The sequence below is a fragment of the Syngnathus leptorhynchus genome, chromosome 16, assembly GCF_054491065.1.
Source record: "Syngnathus leptorhynchus isolate UIUO chromosome 16, UIUO_Slep, whole genome shotgun sequence".
NCBI lineage: Eukaryota > Metazoa > Chordata > Actinopteri > Syngnathiformes > Syngnathidae > Syngnathus > Syngnathus leptorhynchus.
The window spans coordinates 7,953,278-7,965,847 of record NC_141210.1 but is presented as its reverse complement, the minus strand read 5'-3'; the positions used below and the strand labels follow the sequence as shown (position 1 = coordinate 7,965,847).

Below are 12,570 nucleotides of genomic sequence, written 5' to 3'. Positions count from 1 at the left end.
CGTTAATGATTAATTGGAAGTCGTCGGTTGAATTTCTAGCTTGGCTGCCTTCCTTTCCGTCCGTTGTTTTTTAATCTGACCGCCTATCATCCCCCGCCACTTTCCTGTCGTGCTCCATAATGAGAAGTCGACCTTGTCTGGTGGCACAGCGGCGACAGGGCGGCCCGCTGAGAATATTGATCCCGAGCGGCTCGCCAGTCACTGGAGCGTCTGCGGGAGGTTTTGTGTTGCCGCGAGTACTCAAAAGGCTCCGTTATCGCGCAGTCAGGGAAACGTTGCGCTTTCATGACTCAGTTGCTTAGCCCTTTTAGCGCTAACTGGACCTTTACAAACTCGGAGCGTACCAAACTTGCAAGATGACATCTTTGGTTGTCAACAATGTCTTTGGCTGCTAGCCGCCCACCTCCAGGCCGTCGGCCTCTTGGCTGCCAGACAGCCATTGCTCATTGTGAGACGTCCTCGTTTAAAAGTCACTCAGACAAATTTACTGGAGCAGGGCTGCATGTTAGCAATATTGGATCTGCTTGTTGTTCCCCCAATTTTGGATTCCTGTGCACGCTGTCACGGCCAGATAAATAGACTTAAGTGCTTCTCCCTGAAATGGACAGACTATCCTGACGTGACAGTCTGCGACCATTCGAAGCTGGCGAGACCAGGTTCATCCGCTTCATTCTCGCCAAGTGCGTCTGATTGACTGATTGATAGATTGACTGGCGCATTGACGAGGACTCTGGCCGCCAGCTGCCGCTCAAAATGATAAACTACCTCCCCCGAACGGCATCTGGCGACCCAGGGATCGATAGTCCAGATTCGCTCGGACGCGCTTGGAGAAGTCGCTCCTCAAAATGACCTCCCGCCGCTCTTTTGCCTTTGAATCATTCGTGTGCCTAATAACGAGTCTTCGGTTATCCCCGGAGGCCTTCCGACTGTGAGAGTTGTATGCTCTGACCTGCTTTTTTGACAGAAGAAGTTCAAAAACAAAAGTTTTCCAGGAGCTAATTAGCATGCTTCTTAATGTGCTGGCATTGAAAACTTTGAGACTTTGATTGGTTTCTTTTATTGGTGTGCTTTCAGGTGATGTCAGGCAGCTTGGAGAGTCCTTCCAGGAAGTCAGTGCTGATTGGCTGATTGGTTTCAGCCCAAGGACTAAGAAGCAAGCCGCTTGTTTTGCTCTCTAGCAACGTGACAACATGCTAAAGGTTACACGCAAGCACACACAAACACACACACCCCATTAATACACATAACCAGACATTCCGGTGCCTTTGCTGTCAAATTGTTTTCCAGTCCAAGTGAGTCGGCGGGCTCGGTCACTCCTTGATGGGCCCTTCATTCCAGTCCGCGTGATCCGGCCCCGACGTTCCCGGGCTGAGCCTCGTCTCTCGGGCGCTGCCGCTCTGACTGGCCGAGTGCGGGCCGGAGTGCGATGCGGATTGGAGGATGTCGGGCGACTGGGATGAAGACTTGTGCAAGAAGGCGCTGATGCTGGTTGAGGAGCTTTGTTTCAACTCGCCTCGCGGGCACAGCCAGAGCGAACTTTGCCAGGAATTCAGCTACCTGATCAGGGGACGCAACAGACAGCTGGACGCAGGTAACGAATCTGGACCCAAACGTACTATTTGAAATATTCATGGGTTTTACGGGCTCCTGAAGAGTCTCACTACGAGAGTTCTGACTTTTAGCTCCGATGGACTCATCTGCTCTGATGTTGATTAGCGCTGCCGCTGCTGTGTAGATTAGCCCAGATCAGTCACCGCCTTGGGAGATTTGCAGAGAAAATGTCACAGCGCGGCAGCTCGGTGGCGCACTGGTTAGCACGTCCACCTCACAGTTAGGAGGGTGCCGGTTCGATTCCACCTCCGAGTTTGCATGTTCTCCCCAAGCCCGCGTGGGTTTCCTCCGGGCACTCCGGTTTCCTCCCACATCTCAAAAACATGCTTGGTAGGCCGATTGAGCACTCCAAATTCCTCCTAGGTGTGAGTGCGGATGGTTGTTCGTCTCGGTGTGCCCTGCGATTGGCTGGCAACCGGTTCAGGGTGTCCCCCGCCCACTGCCTGATGACCGCTGGGATAGGCTCCAGAATGACCGCAACTCCCGTGGGACAAGCAGTATAGAAAATGGATGGATGGATGGATGGATGGTAGGATCCGTATTGTGATGCTTTTATCGGTAAAAAAACATCTGATGTACGGTACAGAGGAAAAACTGTCACAGCGCGACCTGAGGCCATTTTGTGTCTGTGAGGTGGCAAAAAGGATTTGTAAGCAAAGCGGCAAGCTTGTTTTTTGACTTTTTGTCATGGGTAATAATTTTTGTCTTGTGACTGGCTGATTGTGAGACAATTTAATGTGCTTCAGCTTGGTTTTTGACTTTTTGTTATTGCTAATTGTTTTTGTCTTGTGAATGCTGATTGTGAGACAATTTAAAGCGCTTCAGTGCATCCATTTACCATTTGATTTGTTTGTTACTTTTGTCTTTGGTTTTGTTCTTTGTTTTTTTTTTTGTCAGGTTTGTCTTGAATTATATTTTGCCTTCTTTTTATTTGCTTTTGAAATTTTTAAACTATGTTTTTGTTATTTTGGATTTGGATTTTTTTCTCTTTGGTGAATCCTCAATATTTTTATGATCGTTTTTGTCTGAGGTTTCATTCTAGATTCTTCTTTTGGTTATCACTGTCTATGTTGTCATTTCCATACAGTTTATTTGTGCTGGTGTCTTTTTTCTCTTTAAATGTACCATCAAAGGGTTACCAACATTTCTCAGCTGCTACTTCCCTTTTGCTTTTTTTCTTAATACCGACTCTCTTTTTCCCTCCCCCAATCAATACTTGAACCTTTCTCATCGTTCTCGCCGGGCTCGGCCCTAAATCACCGCCAGCTTGTTTTCTCCCGCCTCTCCTTCACACATGCTCGTTTTCATCGACTTCCTCGGGACGAATAAAAAGCAGGAGCGGAGACGTTGGGCTGAAACCGTCTTCGTCCGTCTATTATTGTCCCCAGAGGCTTTCTGAATATTTCCCCCGATCTAAACAAGGCTAGTCCAATATGAAAAAGCCCCCCCTACACCCCCCCATCTTCTCAGTAATATTGCTGAGGAACAAGTGCTGATTAATGACATACACAGACTGATGAATAATTCACAGGAGGCAGGCAGGGGGAGGGCATCATGGGAAAAGCGCCAGCAAGCAGCCAGTGTTTTCCAGATGCTTTTCACAATTCCGTCGTTGAGTGATTGAACGTCTTGGCCCAAGAAACGATGACCTTGAGAAAGGAACACTTTTCATTTGATAACTTCAGGCCAAAATTGTGTGGTTGTTTTTTTTTTTTTTCTGCGACGGGGGCCTCCTTAAATGTGGAGGGAATTCTAAAGTGTGCCAAATAGCAGTCAGTGCAAAGCTACATCTTATTTGTTTTCTGGCTAGCTATCAGTTTGTCAATGGTTTGCATTTGCAGAGATTTCGGTGAGCCTGCTGTCAGTGATCGTGACGTTCTGCGGCATCGTGCTGCTGTCGGTGTCGCTCTTTGTGTCATGGAAGCTGTGCTGGCTGCCATGGCGGGACAAGGAGGGCGGTGGCCTGAGCCTGACCTCGGGGCTTCTGCCGGGGAGCGCCGGGGTGGGCGGAGCCCCCGGTTCCTCCTTCCTGCCGCCGCTGCTGCAGCGCAAGGAGGGCCAGTCGTCGTCATCGCTCTACCCCTCGCTCGGCCAGCAGGGGCAGCACCACCCGCACTTCTCTGACCTGGTGGGGCTGGAGAGAGGCGATGGCGGCGGCGGCGGCGGCGGCGGCCTGGTGGGCGGTCCACATGAGACACAGGAGCACTCCTACCTGGACATGGACTCCTACCCCAACAATGCCGGTGAGACCTGCTCTTAATTACACAAACAACATTCGCGTTCATCGGTCCATCATCTGAGAAAATATATTTTTTAGGGTTTCTATATTTTTTGCAATAAAATGCAAAGAAAAAGCTAATCAGCCTTGTGTGTTGAGTGAGCTGTTCCTAATGAAGTGACCTGTGAGTGTATGGTACACTGCTATATAAAGTGCGTGTGCATGTGTCCTATAAATAGCCTGCACTGCACTTCCGTCTCCAGTCTTGCGAGGGGGGGGGGGCGGGGGCGGCGATGGCTGCTTGGGCTGGCCCCCTGTAGAATATGACCGATTGGGACATTTTGGTGTCTCTGTGGCGATGGCTCCTGTTTATCATTTTGTGTCCTTTTCAAAATTTTCATGTAAAACAGCTTTTCTTCTTGTTTTGTTTTATTTTTGGGTTCAGGGACGCTGAAGCTGAGCCAAACGTCTCCGGACGTGCCCAACTCAGAAGGGGGCGCACACCCCCATAAAGATTTGCCCAACGCCGTTTCCCAGCAGCAGGTCACCGCCCGGTCAGTTCGCCTCCACTTTCCCCCCACATAACCCAAAAAAAAGACCAACTCTGTTTTAATGAAATATGTTTTTTGTTGTTGGGAAAAATATGGCTTTATTCTTGCAGAATTACGAAGTTCCTCTTGGGGGGTAAAATATGAAAGTGTTGAGTTTAATCATCAAATTAATTTGATCGCCTTATAAAAGCCTGAAGTGCACTTAAACACATATTTAGTTTTTATTAGATCAGGCTTGAGAAATACTTTGCAATTAGGCCCAATTGTTAAAAGAGGTCACACTAATCATCACTTGATACTCAGTTGTGTTCGTGTGTGCGTGCATTCAGGCCCAAGCCAATGACTCACCAGCTGTCCAGTCCCGACTTCCACGGCGAGGAGAAGGAGCAGGTGACTAGCATCGGCCAGATCAAACCCGAGCTGTACCGTCCCAAAGGCGACCAGGGGGATGGCAAGCAGGGCGAAGCCTGCGGCAAGATCAGCTTCCTGCTGCGTTACGCCTTTAAGTGAGTTCGCACACACACACACCATCGAAGTTGGTAGGAAGATGCTGAGTCAGCGTCTGCACTGAGCCTTATTGACTTCGCTGGCCGCCACCTTCAAAACAGCCTGAAATCCTCCCAAAACGTCTTCAATGTTGTTTTCACCTGCAGCAAACTTTTTGCAGCTCAGAATGCTCCTGTACGCCTACTGGACATGACATTAGGGACACTTAACCTGTACAATCTAAATACTGTCTAATTATCTTGTTAGAACTGAATTCAGTGAAAGGGTTAGGGTCTGTGATTCTTCAGTGACTGATCAGCTTTCTTGACAATATTTTTTAAGCTTGAAAAACAAATACATTGCTCCAATGGTGAGGGCAGAAGTGGAGGTGGCGTTCCTCCCTGACAAGCTATCGGCTTTTCCCGCATGGCCCATGTGTCGACTTTTAATGGGCTTGCCGATTGAATCTTTGTTCCCGTAGGAACACGAGGAAGATTGACTCTGTTGTTGTGTTGCCGGCAGGGTCTGTCAGTGTTATCGCGCGTTAGCAACATGCTATCACACAAACGCACGCGCGTGCCGCTTTGGCTGTTGTAATGAGCCTCCAGAGTGCGGAGCATTATATCATAAATCATCCTGCACCGGCCCTCCTAAATGGGCCACATGAATGGTTTTCATTATACGGCCATCCCGCCGCCTGGCTAATTCCTGCCATGCGTGTTTGTGTTGCTGTGTGTGTGCATATGTGTTGTTGCGCTTTCATGCGGCTCAGCATCTATAATTCATGCGCCGCCTTTTACTTTTCTGACCATCAGCAGTTTGCAGCGCCGTCGCAATGCTTCAACGTGTCGCCGCCGCCGCCGCCAGCTAGCTAGCGCCCCGAAAAAAAAAAAAACGTCAAGAATGCGAGCTCGTTTTTAAAAAACGCCCACTTTGTCAGTGGCAGCGCATTACGCTGAGAAGACTTTTCAGTAGCTTGCGGGCTCTCCTCCAGTGTGGAAGGTCTCCAAAATATGAGTCACAGCTTTGTCACAGTGCGCTATAAAAACTATAATAAATATTTATTTATATGTCTTGGCTTGTTTTCCTAACCTACTCAGCGGATACCTGTGATTTTTAAGATGATTAGGTCACTCTACACAAGGTCGGGTTAATTATGTTGACCCAGCAGAAGATTGGATTTGGCTGTATGGAAGAAGCGAAGCCAGCCGCCATCCTGTCAATTAAATAAAATGTAATGAAACCACAACAATGATGTGAAGCCTGGAGGTAGACAATCAAATATGTCTAGGCTTTGTTGACGTCATGGCCATCATCTCCCTCCGTGCTGATCTGCGATCACGTGTAATTGCCTTAACGGAGGTGAACACGTGCGCGCCCGTTGGCCAATCGGTTCCCTTGTCGACAAGCTCGTGCGGCGCATTTGGGCCAAAGGTTCACGTCGAGCGACTAATGAAGTGGCGACACGCCGACTAATAAGCGGAGGCGTCATGTAACGAGGTCTGATTAGTGGCCGCCTGCTAATTAAATACACCTCGTAGCGACACACACGCACGCATATGCGAGTTGTTGTGCTATTCTGGTCCAGCATTGCTCCAGAGACATCTGACCTCCTACCTTGTTTTTTTGTGTATACTGCCAGTCCAGGTGTGTGTGGGCCGAGCATGTCTGGCGCGTTGGCTTAAACAGGCACGTTTGTGTTTCGTGTTTGTGTCAGCACTGAGCAGCTGGTGGTGAAGATCCTCAAGGCCTTGGATTTGCCCGCTAAGGATGCCAACGGCTTTTCCGACCCTTACGTCAAGATCTACCTACTGCCTGACCGCAAGAAGAAGTTCCAGACTAAGGTAGGCTCACCCCGCCGAGGTTTGCTGCCTCAATGAGTGAAACGGGAGTGTTATGTCAACAAAGGTTGTCTCGTGTTGTCCAACTCTTGAGGTGAGGGAGGGTAATGAATTCAAAACAGGCAACTTTGTGATATGAAATGTCGGGTATTTGTTGATGGAACAACGGAATGCGAGCCTCATTCAGCTGGCTGTTTCATCGACATCCGCTCCATCCGCTTCCTGTTAGCTCGCACCACTAACAGGAGATGATGGGGCGTGAATAATAAGCGGGAGTGACAGATCCTCTCAGGTTGGATTTGAACGACTGAGCGAACATCGGAAACCGACGCATCCTTGTCGTCCGTGTTCATTTCGTCAATCGCTTCAATTCCCACGCCGAATCCGAAAACTGCACAAAAGGAGCGAGTCGATCCACTCATTTTAGCTTCTTTGGTGTCAGAAGCCAAAACAGGAAATACGGCATTTCTAACCAAGGTCAATTGGATTCTCTGTCGGAAAACGGTAGAAAGTTAATTTGGTGCTTAAAGGTTACTCATCATTCTCAAGGACGTGCCAGTGAGAACGAGTTCCGCTATTAATCACGCGGCACGCCGTTCGTGTGGGGCCCTTTTTGTTTTCGACGCCTCCTGAAAAGTGCCCGTTGGTGGTCCGGAAATGGGGAAATGAAACGTGCGAAACGTTAAGCGACCATGACGGGATAATAGCGGGAGAGGCGGCCAGATAAGAAGCGAGAATCACTGAAGGTGTCACAGGAATTAATAGCTTCTCTAGAAACCAGGCAATTGTGCCAGTCCCCCGTGTGTGTGTGTGGTGTGTGTGTGTGTGTGTGTGTGTGTGTGTGTGTGTGTGTGTGTGCGTGTGTGTGCGCGCGCCCATGTATCCTATTTTTCATGCCTGAGGAGAGATAGTACACGGTTTAAGAGGGAGCAGACAGAGACGAAAGAGAGAACAATATGAGCAAAGACAACAGCATCAGCGACAGCTGCTGGTACCCGGTTGCGGGGAGAAACGAGCAGAAAAAAAGGACAAGAACACTTGTTGGAAAATGGTTGGGCAGCCAGGTGATAACAAACCTGAATAAGCGACGACAATAAACGAGTGTGTCGTGATTTGCATCTCTGGCCGCAGGTGCACCGAAAGACACTGAACCCCGTCTTCAACGAGACGTTCCAGTTCGGTGTGCCTTTGAACGAACTCCACTCCCGCAAGCTTCACTTCTCCGTCTACGACTTTGACCGCTTCTCCCGCCACGACCTGATTGGGCAGGTGGTGGTGGACAACCTGCTGGACTTCAGCGAGGGCAGCGGGGACAAACCCGTGTGGAGGGACATTGTGGAGGGCACGGCGGTGAGTCGCCACCATGAGTCACATTTGAATCAACTCGGATCAAAAGGCAAGCAGACAAAACCCGATTCAATCGATTTACGTAAACGTCATATTCTGGATCTGACTGGTCTTAGAGACTGAACATAATCCTAAAAGGACTGACATAGCCCTTAAAGACCTCCAAGATTTAAAAGAGCCTACCTGACCACTTTGCGTTCACATTGAAACTAGAGTGAGACCGGATCCAACAACCAGTTCAGGTCTAAGCGCTGCTGACTCGAAGCGGCCTGATCAATAAAATCCCTTCATCAACGGCTCATCTTTTACATTCCGTCTTCTTGCTTCTTTTAAAAAGGCACATTTCACATTTCATATTGAGTATTGATCCGCGGTTGACGTGAAGTCGTTGAGCGCTCCGCCGTTCCCTGTAAAGTTATTTTGTATGAGCGGCGCGCACGCCGTCGTGCATCTGATTGGCCGACTGATCAACGACAGAAGCGCGGAGCCTGCAAATGAAGAAAAGGACGGCCGGAGTCCATTACAAATGAAATATTCATACGAGACGAATCACGGGCGTCTGATTTATGAAATAAGCGAAGTCTGGCGGAGGAAGAATCGATCCGAAAGGGATGCGAAGCGTGAAAAACACAAAAGAGCCGTTCCCTCCGGTTGGCAGCAACAGATTGGCACATGATTTATTTCGACTGACACATCAGCCGCCTTCCTCCCAGCCTGGCAATCGTCGAGGAAAAAGTCTTTGGCGGAATGGTCGTCTCCACCAGACCCAATGGCTGGTACTGCATTGGAGCTGGCCTGCCAGGCCACCTTGTCCACTGCTGCAGGCCTTTTGATCTCAATTTTTCTCTGACTCCACAGGAGAAGGCTGACCTTGGGGAGCTCAACTTCTCGCTATGCTACCTGCCCACGGCCGGCCGACTCACGGCCACCGTCATCAAGGCCACCAACCTGAAGGCCATGGATCTGACTGGTTTCTCAGGTAAAAGAACTCATGTGAACCTGAACAAACGTGTTTTTGTCAAGCTAAAGGGACTAATGTTAGCCAGTGTCGTTGATTGACAGCTGCTTTATTATTGGTCACTCCGGGAGCAGCGACGGTGTTAACATTATCAGCGTCGCTCTCCCAGAAGATGGCAACTGTTAGCGCTGGCGCAATTCCGACAGTGCGAGACAGATGCTCGGGAAACATAGTGGGAAAAAAATGGCTGCGTATGCATTTCCTAGGATGCATAACAGAGCGCATTAACCTGCTGCTATTTCTTCGCCGCTGCTCCCAGGGTGAGCTGGCATCTTCTGGACTAATTCTTGGAATTGCTCTTCTTGCCAGACCCTTACGTAAAGGCCTCCCTGATCTGCGACGGTCGGCGGTTGAAGAAGAGGAAGACGTCCATCAAGAAGAACACCCTGAATCCGACCTACAACGAGGCGCTTGTCTTTGACATTCCCAACGAGAACATTGAGAGCGTGTCCATCGTCATCGCCGTGATGGACTACGACTGGTGAGCATGGCTCGGAGCTGCCGGATATGCTCGGCGCGAATATTCATGACGGCTGTTTTTGTTTGTTTGTGTTCCCGTCAGCATCGGTCACAATGAGGTGATCGGAATGTGCCGTGTCGGCAGCGAAGCCGACGGCCCGGGGAGAGAGCATTGGACCGCCATGTTGGCCAATCCACGCAAGCCAATAGAGCACTGGCATCAACTCGTGGAGGTAACATGCACGTTTGGAGCTAAACGCTTCGCATGAACCCTCGCTGACTTTGGAATATATATTTTTTCCACATCTGGGCAGGAAAAAGCAATCGGTACGTTTGTGTCGACCAAGGGCGAAGCGTCCCCCTCCTCCAAGCCGCACATTGTGGTGGACAGTCCTCACTCCGATTAAGCGGGTCAGTTATTTATTCGTCTCTGTTTTGTCTTTGTTTAAAGACTCGCCTCCTTTGTTGGCTTATTAGTTACGCAAGTCTGTACGACAAGTTTTCCTCAGGCTGCCTGTCGTCGGGCGGAATGCGAGAAGAAAAATGGGTCAAGTGTGTTAAAGCTGGAGTGTCGGTGAGGAGGTTGTCACGTTTGGGCTGTTTCAGGCGGAGGCATCTTGGGTTATAGAGTCCAAGTTTGGGTTGGGTTTTGGATCAGGACATTGGCTTGAGTTGAGTCTCCACCACCCGACACAACCTAATTGCTCTTCATTTCCTCTTTTTTCTCAGGCCACCGCTGTGTCTCCACCTCCAGACTTTTCCTTTTTCTCTCCTCTCATCTGTGAATACATCTTTTTCCATCAAAGAGAGACTCGCAGATACACTCGACGTTTTGGCGCTTCCGCTCAATCTGTCGACGGGAAAAAAAAAACGATAATCACGCAGCAGCGGAGACAAACACACCAACTCACTGTCGGTTTGCCGTTGTTGATGTATCGTATTTGATCTCGGGAGGCGTGTGATGTGATAAACTCTTGAAAAAAAATCATGAAAAAATCAAGCCATCTTCAAGGTTCTTGGAGCGGGACCAAAGCTCGTGTACAGACTCTCAGAGAAGAAGATTGACTGTCTCACACAAGGTAGCGGCACCTGCCGGATTTACCGATGCTGACCCCTAGAAGATGGAGGACCAAACACGGTCTTCAGCGATGTCAGAGGAGGACAGGACGGAGCGTAGCCTGAGCATGTTACCTTGTGTTCGTTGTCTTCACGCTTCCAGTCGTCCTCGTGGCTTCTTCTTTGACCATTCCCGGAACAGAGTGTCGTGATGTTTTGTATCAGGGATGCAAGGGACGCCCACCCCCAAAAAACGCTCAGACTTTTCCTTGGCGGATGCATCCCAGAGAGAAAAGGACTTTTCTTTTGAGCTTTGGAATCATCTAGTCACACGTGGCACATGTCCATGTTGCGTTTATCCGTGTGTGTTTCCGTGTTTGTGGGTTTTGCATCTGTGTGTGAGTGTGTGTACGTATGCTTGTGTGTCCTAGTGACCTTCTGTGATCATTCCCTCGTCGTCCTCCGAATCGACCGCCCAAAAGTCCCGTCTTACATCATCATATGGAGCCATGTTGTTGCGCGAACACTCGCCGGAAGGCAAGACGCGGACGTTTACTCCGATATGACCAAAATCGGCTTTGAGTGCAGGTCAAAGCCAGATTTGGCCTCGGCTTTAGGTTGGGTTTGAAATAGGGCTCCCGGGGTGACATTTTCCCACATCAATTTTTGATAGGTTTAGGTGAGGGCTTCTGTGGACACTGAGACTTTAGCTCTGTGTCCATCTGTCAGGAAAGGAGTCCTCCAAGGGGACGACAGGCACAGAGTATTTTTCAGCAACAGGTCTTGAGGGATACTGTCAGTGTAAAATAAAAAGTATTTGGACACAGCTGTTAATGAAGTGAACGACTTGTAAACTGAGACTAAAATTCTTCTGCGTATCGGCGCTCTTTTCTCACCACATTATCAAAGCCATGTGGCCTCGCATCCTCTTGCTCCTCCCGGTGTCGTGTAACGCTGTCGTGCTTCGCTGTTTAGTGTGCTGTGCGAAAACCCGGCTGACGGCAAAAAAAAAAAAAAAAAAAAGTTGGGTTTTTGATTCATCTGGGACATGGAATGGATGTGAGTGTGAGTCATGAGTCGTTACGGATCATCGATCCGGCGGTCCCAAGGCTCCATGATGCGCCCCCTCTCGTTTCCTCTCGTCAGCTCATTTTGAGTCCACCTAACCGCCACGCTGCCACCTGTTTTTTAACCGCCACCATCTTCCTCGTCTGTCTTTTTCATGACTCATGTTTCCCTGTCCTCCATCTTGGCCCCAACCCTGGCTGTTTTGTGGTGATGTGAATGGTTGCGATGGAGGTCTGCATGCTTCTCAATTAACACGAATGATGTCAACTCGATGCAAAATGACATAAGCAACGCTCGGAGCTACAAAAAAAAAAAAAACATTCAAATGAAATAATGAACTCATTACTAATACAACTAACGACCACGATGATGATACGCGGGGCAAATGTGTTTTTTCTCTGTGTCGGAATTAAGATGCGTGTATATCAATTGGGGTTATTTTTTAAATAAAAAAGGGTTTATTCATAATTATGTTTTTTTTGTTTGTTTTGTTTTTAAGCTGGGGCGCGATTGTTTCAGTCCGGGAAGAGTGAAGCGATGCTGTTGGAAATAAAAGCTATGTATCATGTAGACCGCTGGCGTCTATGGCTTCTTTCAACACGTGTGCAATGTGATAACAAAGATTAGGAAACTATCAAACATGTCGTAAAGTGAAGAACATATTTTCATTGCATTTTTTTTTTATCTTATTTTCTGTGATTTCTGTGACTTTTTAAAAAAATTTGTACGTTATATAAAATGCTTTTGTATAATGTTTAGACAGACTTTTTCTCAATGTTTCTTTTTTTGATAGTTGTGTCTCCTCACATATTCGATTTTTTTTTTTTTAATCAAGTACATTTTGCATCTTGCAATGATATTGCAATATTTTTGTTCTTCACTGCGCCTTTTTTGCATAATGTTTGAGGATTTCTT

The 12,570-nt window shown here is 48.4% G+C and overlaps 1 protein-coding gene across 2 annotated transcripts; it reads left to right on the top strand.

Annotated features, from left to right (window-relative positions):
• The first annotated feature begins 664 nt into the window (after positions 1–664).
• On the top strand, positions 665–12,317 carry syt3 (synaptotagmin III). 2 transcript variants are annotated; one of them, XM_085933839.1, is made up of 13 exons: positions 665–680; positions 1,075–1,199; positions 1,288–1,591; positions 3,453–3,854; positions 4,275–4,383; positions 4,710–4,886; positions 6,584–6,710; positions 7,839–8,057; positions 8,913–9,033; positions 9,382–9,553; positions 9,635–9,764; positions 9,846–9,942; positions 10,261–12,317. In XM_085933839.1, exons 3-12 carry the CDS (start codon positions 1,441–1,443, stop codon positions 9,936–9,938), a joined length of 1,701 nt encoding a protein of 566 aa, XP_085789965.1. In that variant the 5' UTR covers positions 665–680; positions 1,075–1,199; positions 1,288–1,440; the 3' UTR covers positions 9,939–9,942; positions 10,261–12,317. The 2 variants fall into 2 exon arrangements, with proteins under 2 accessions (XP_085789965.1, XP_085789964.1); XM_085933838.1 differs by lacking the exon at positions 665–680 and adding an exon at positions 795–928.
• The last annotated feature ends 253 nt before the right edge of the window (positions 12,318–12,570 follow it).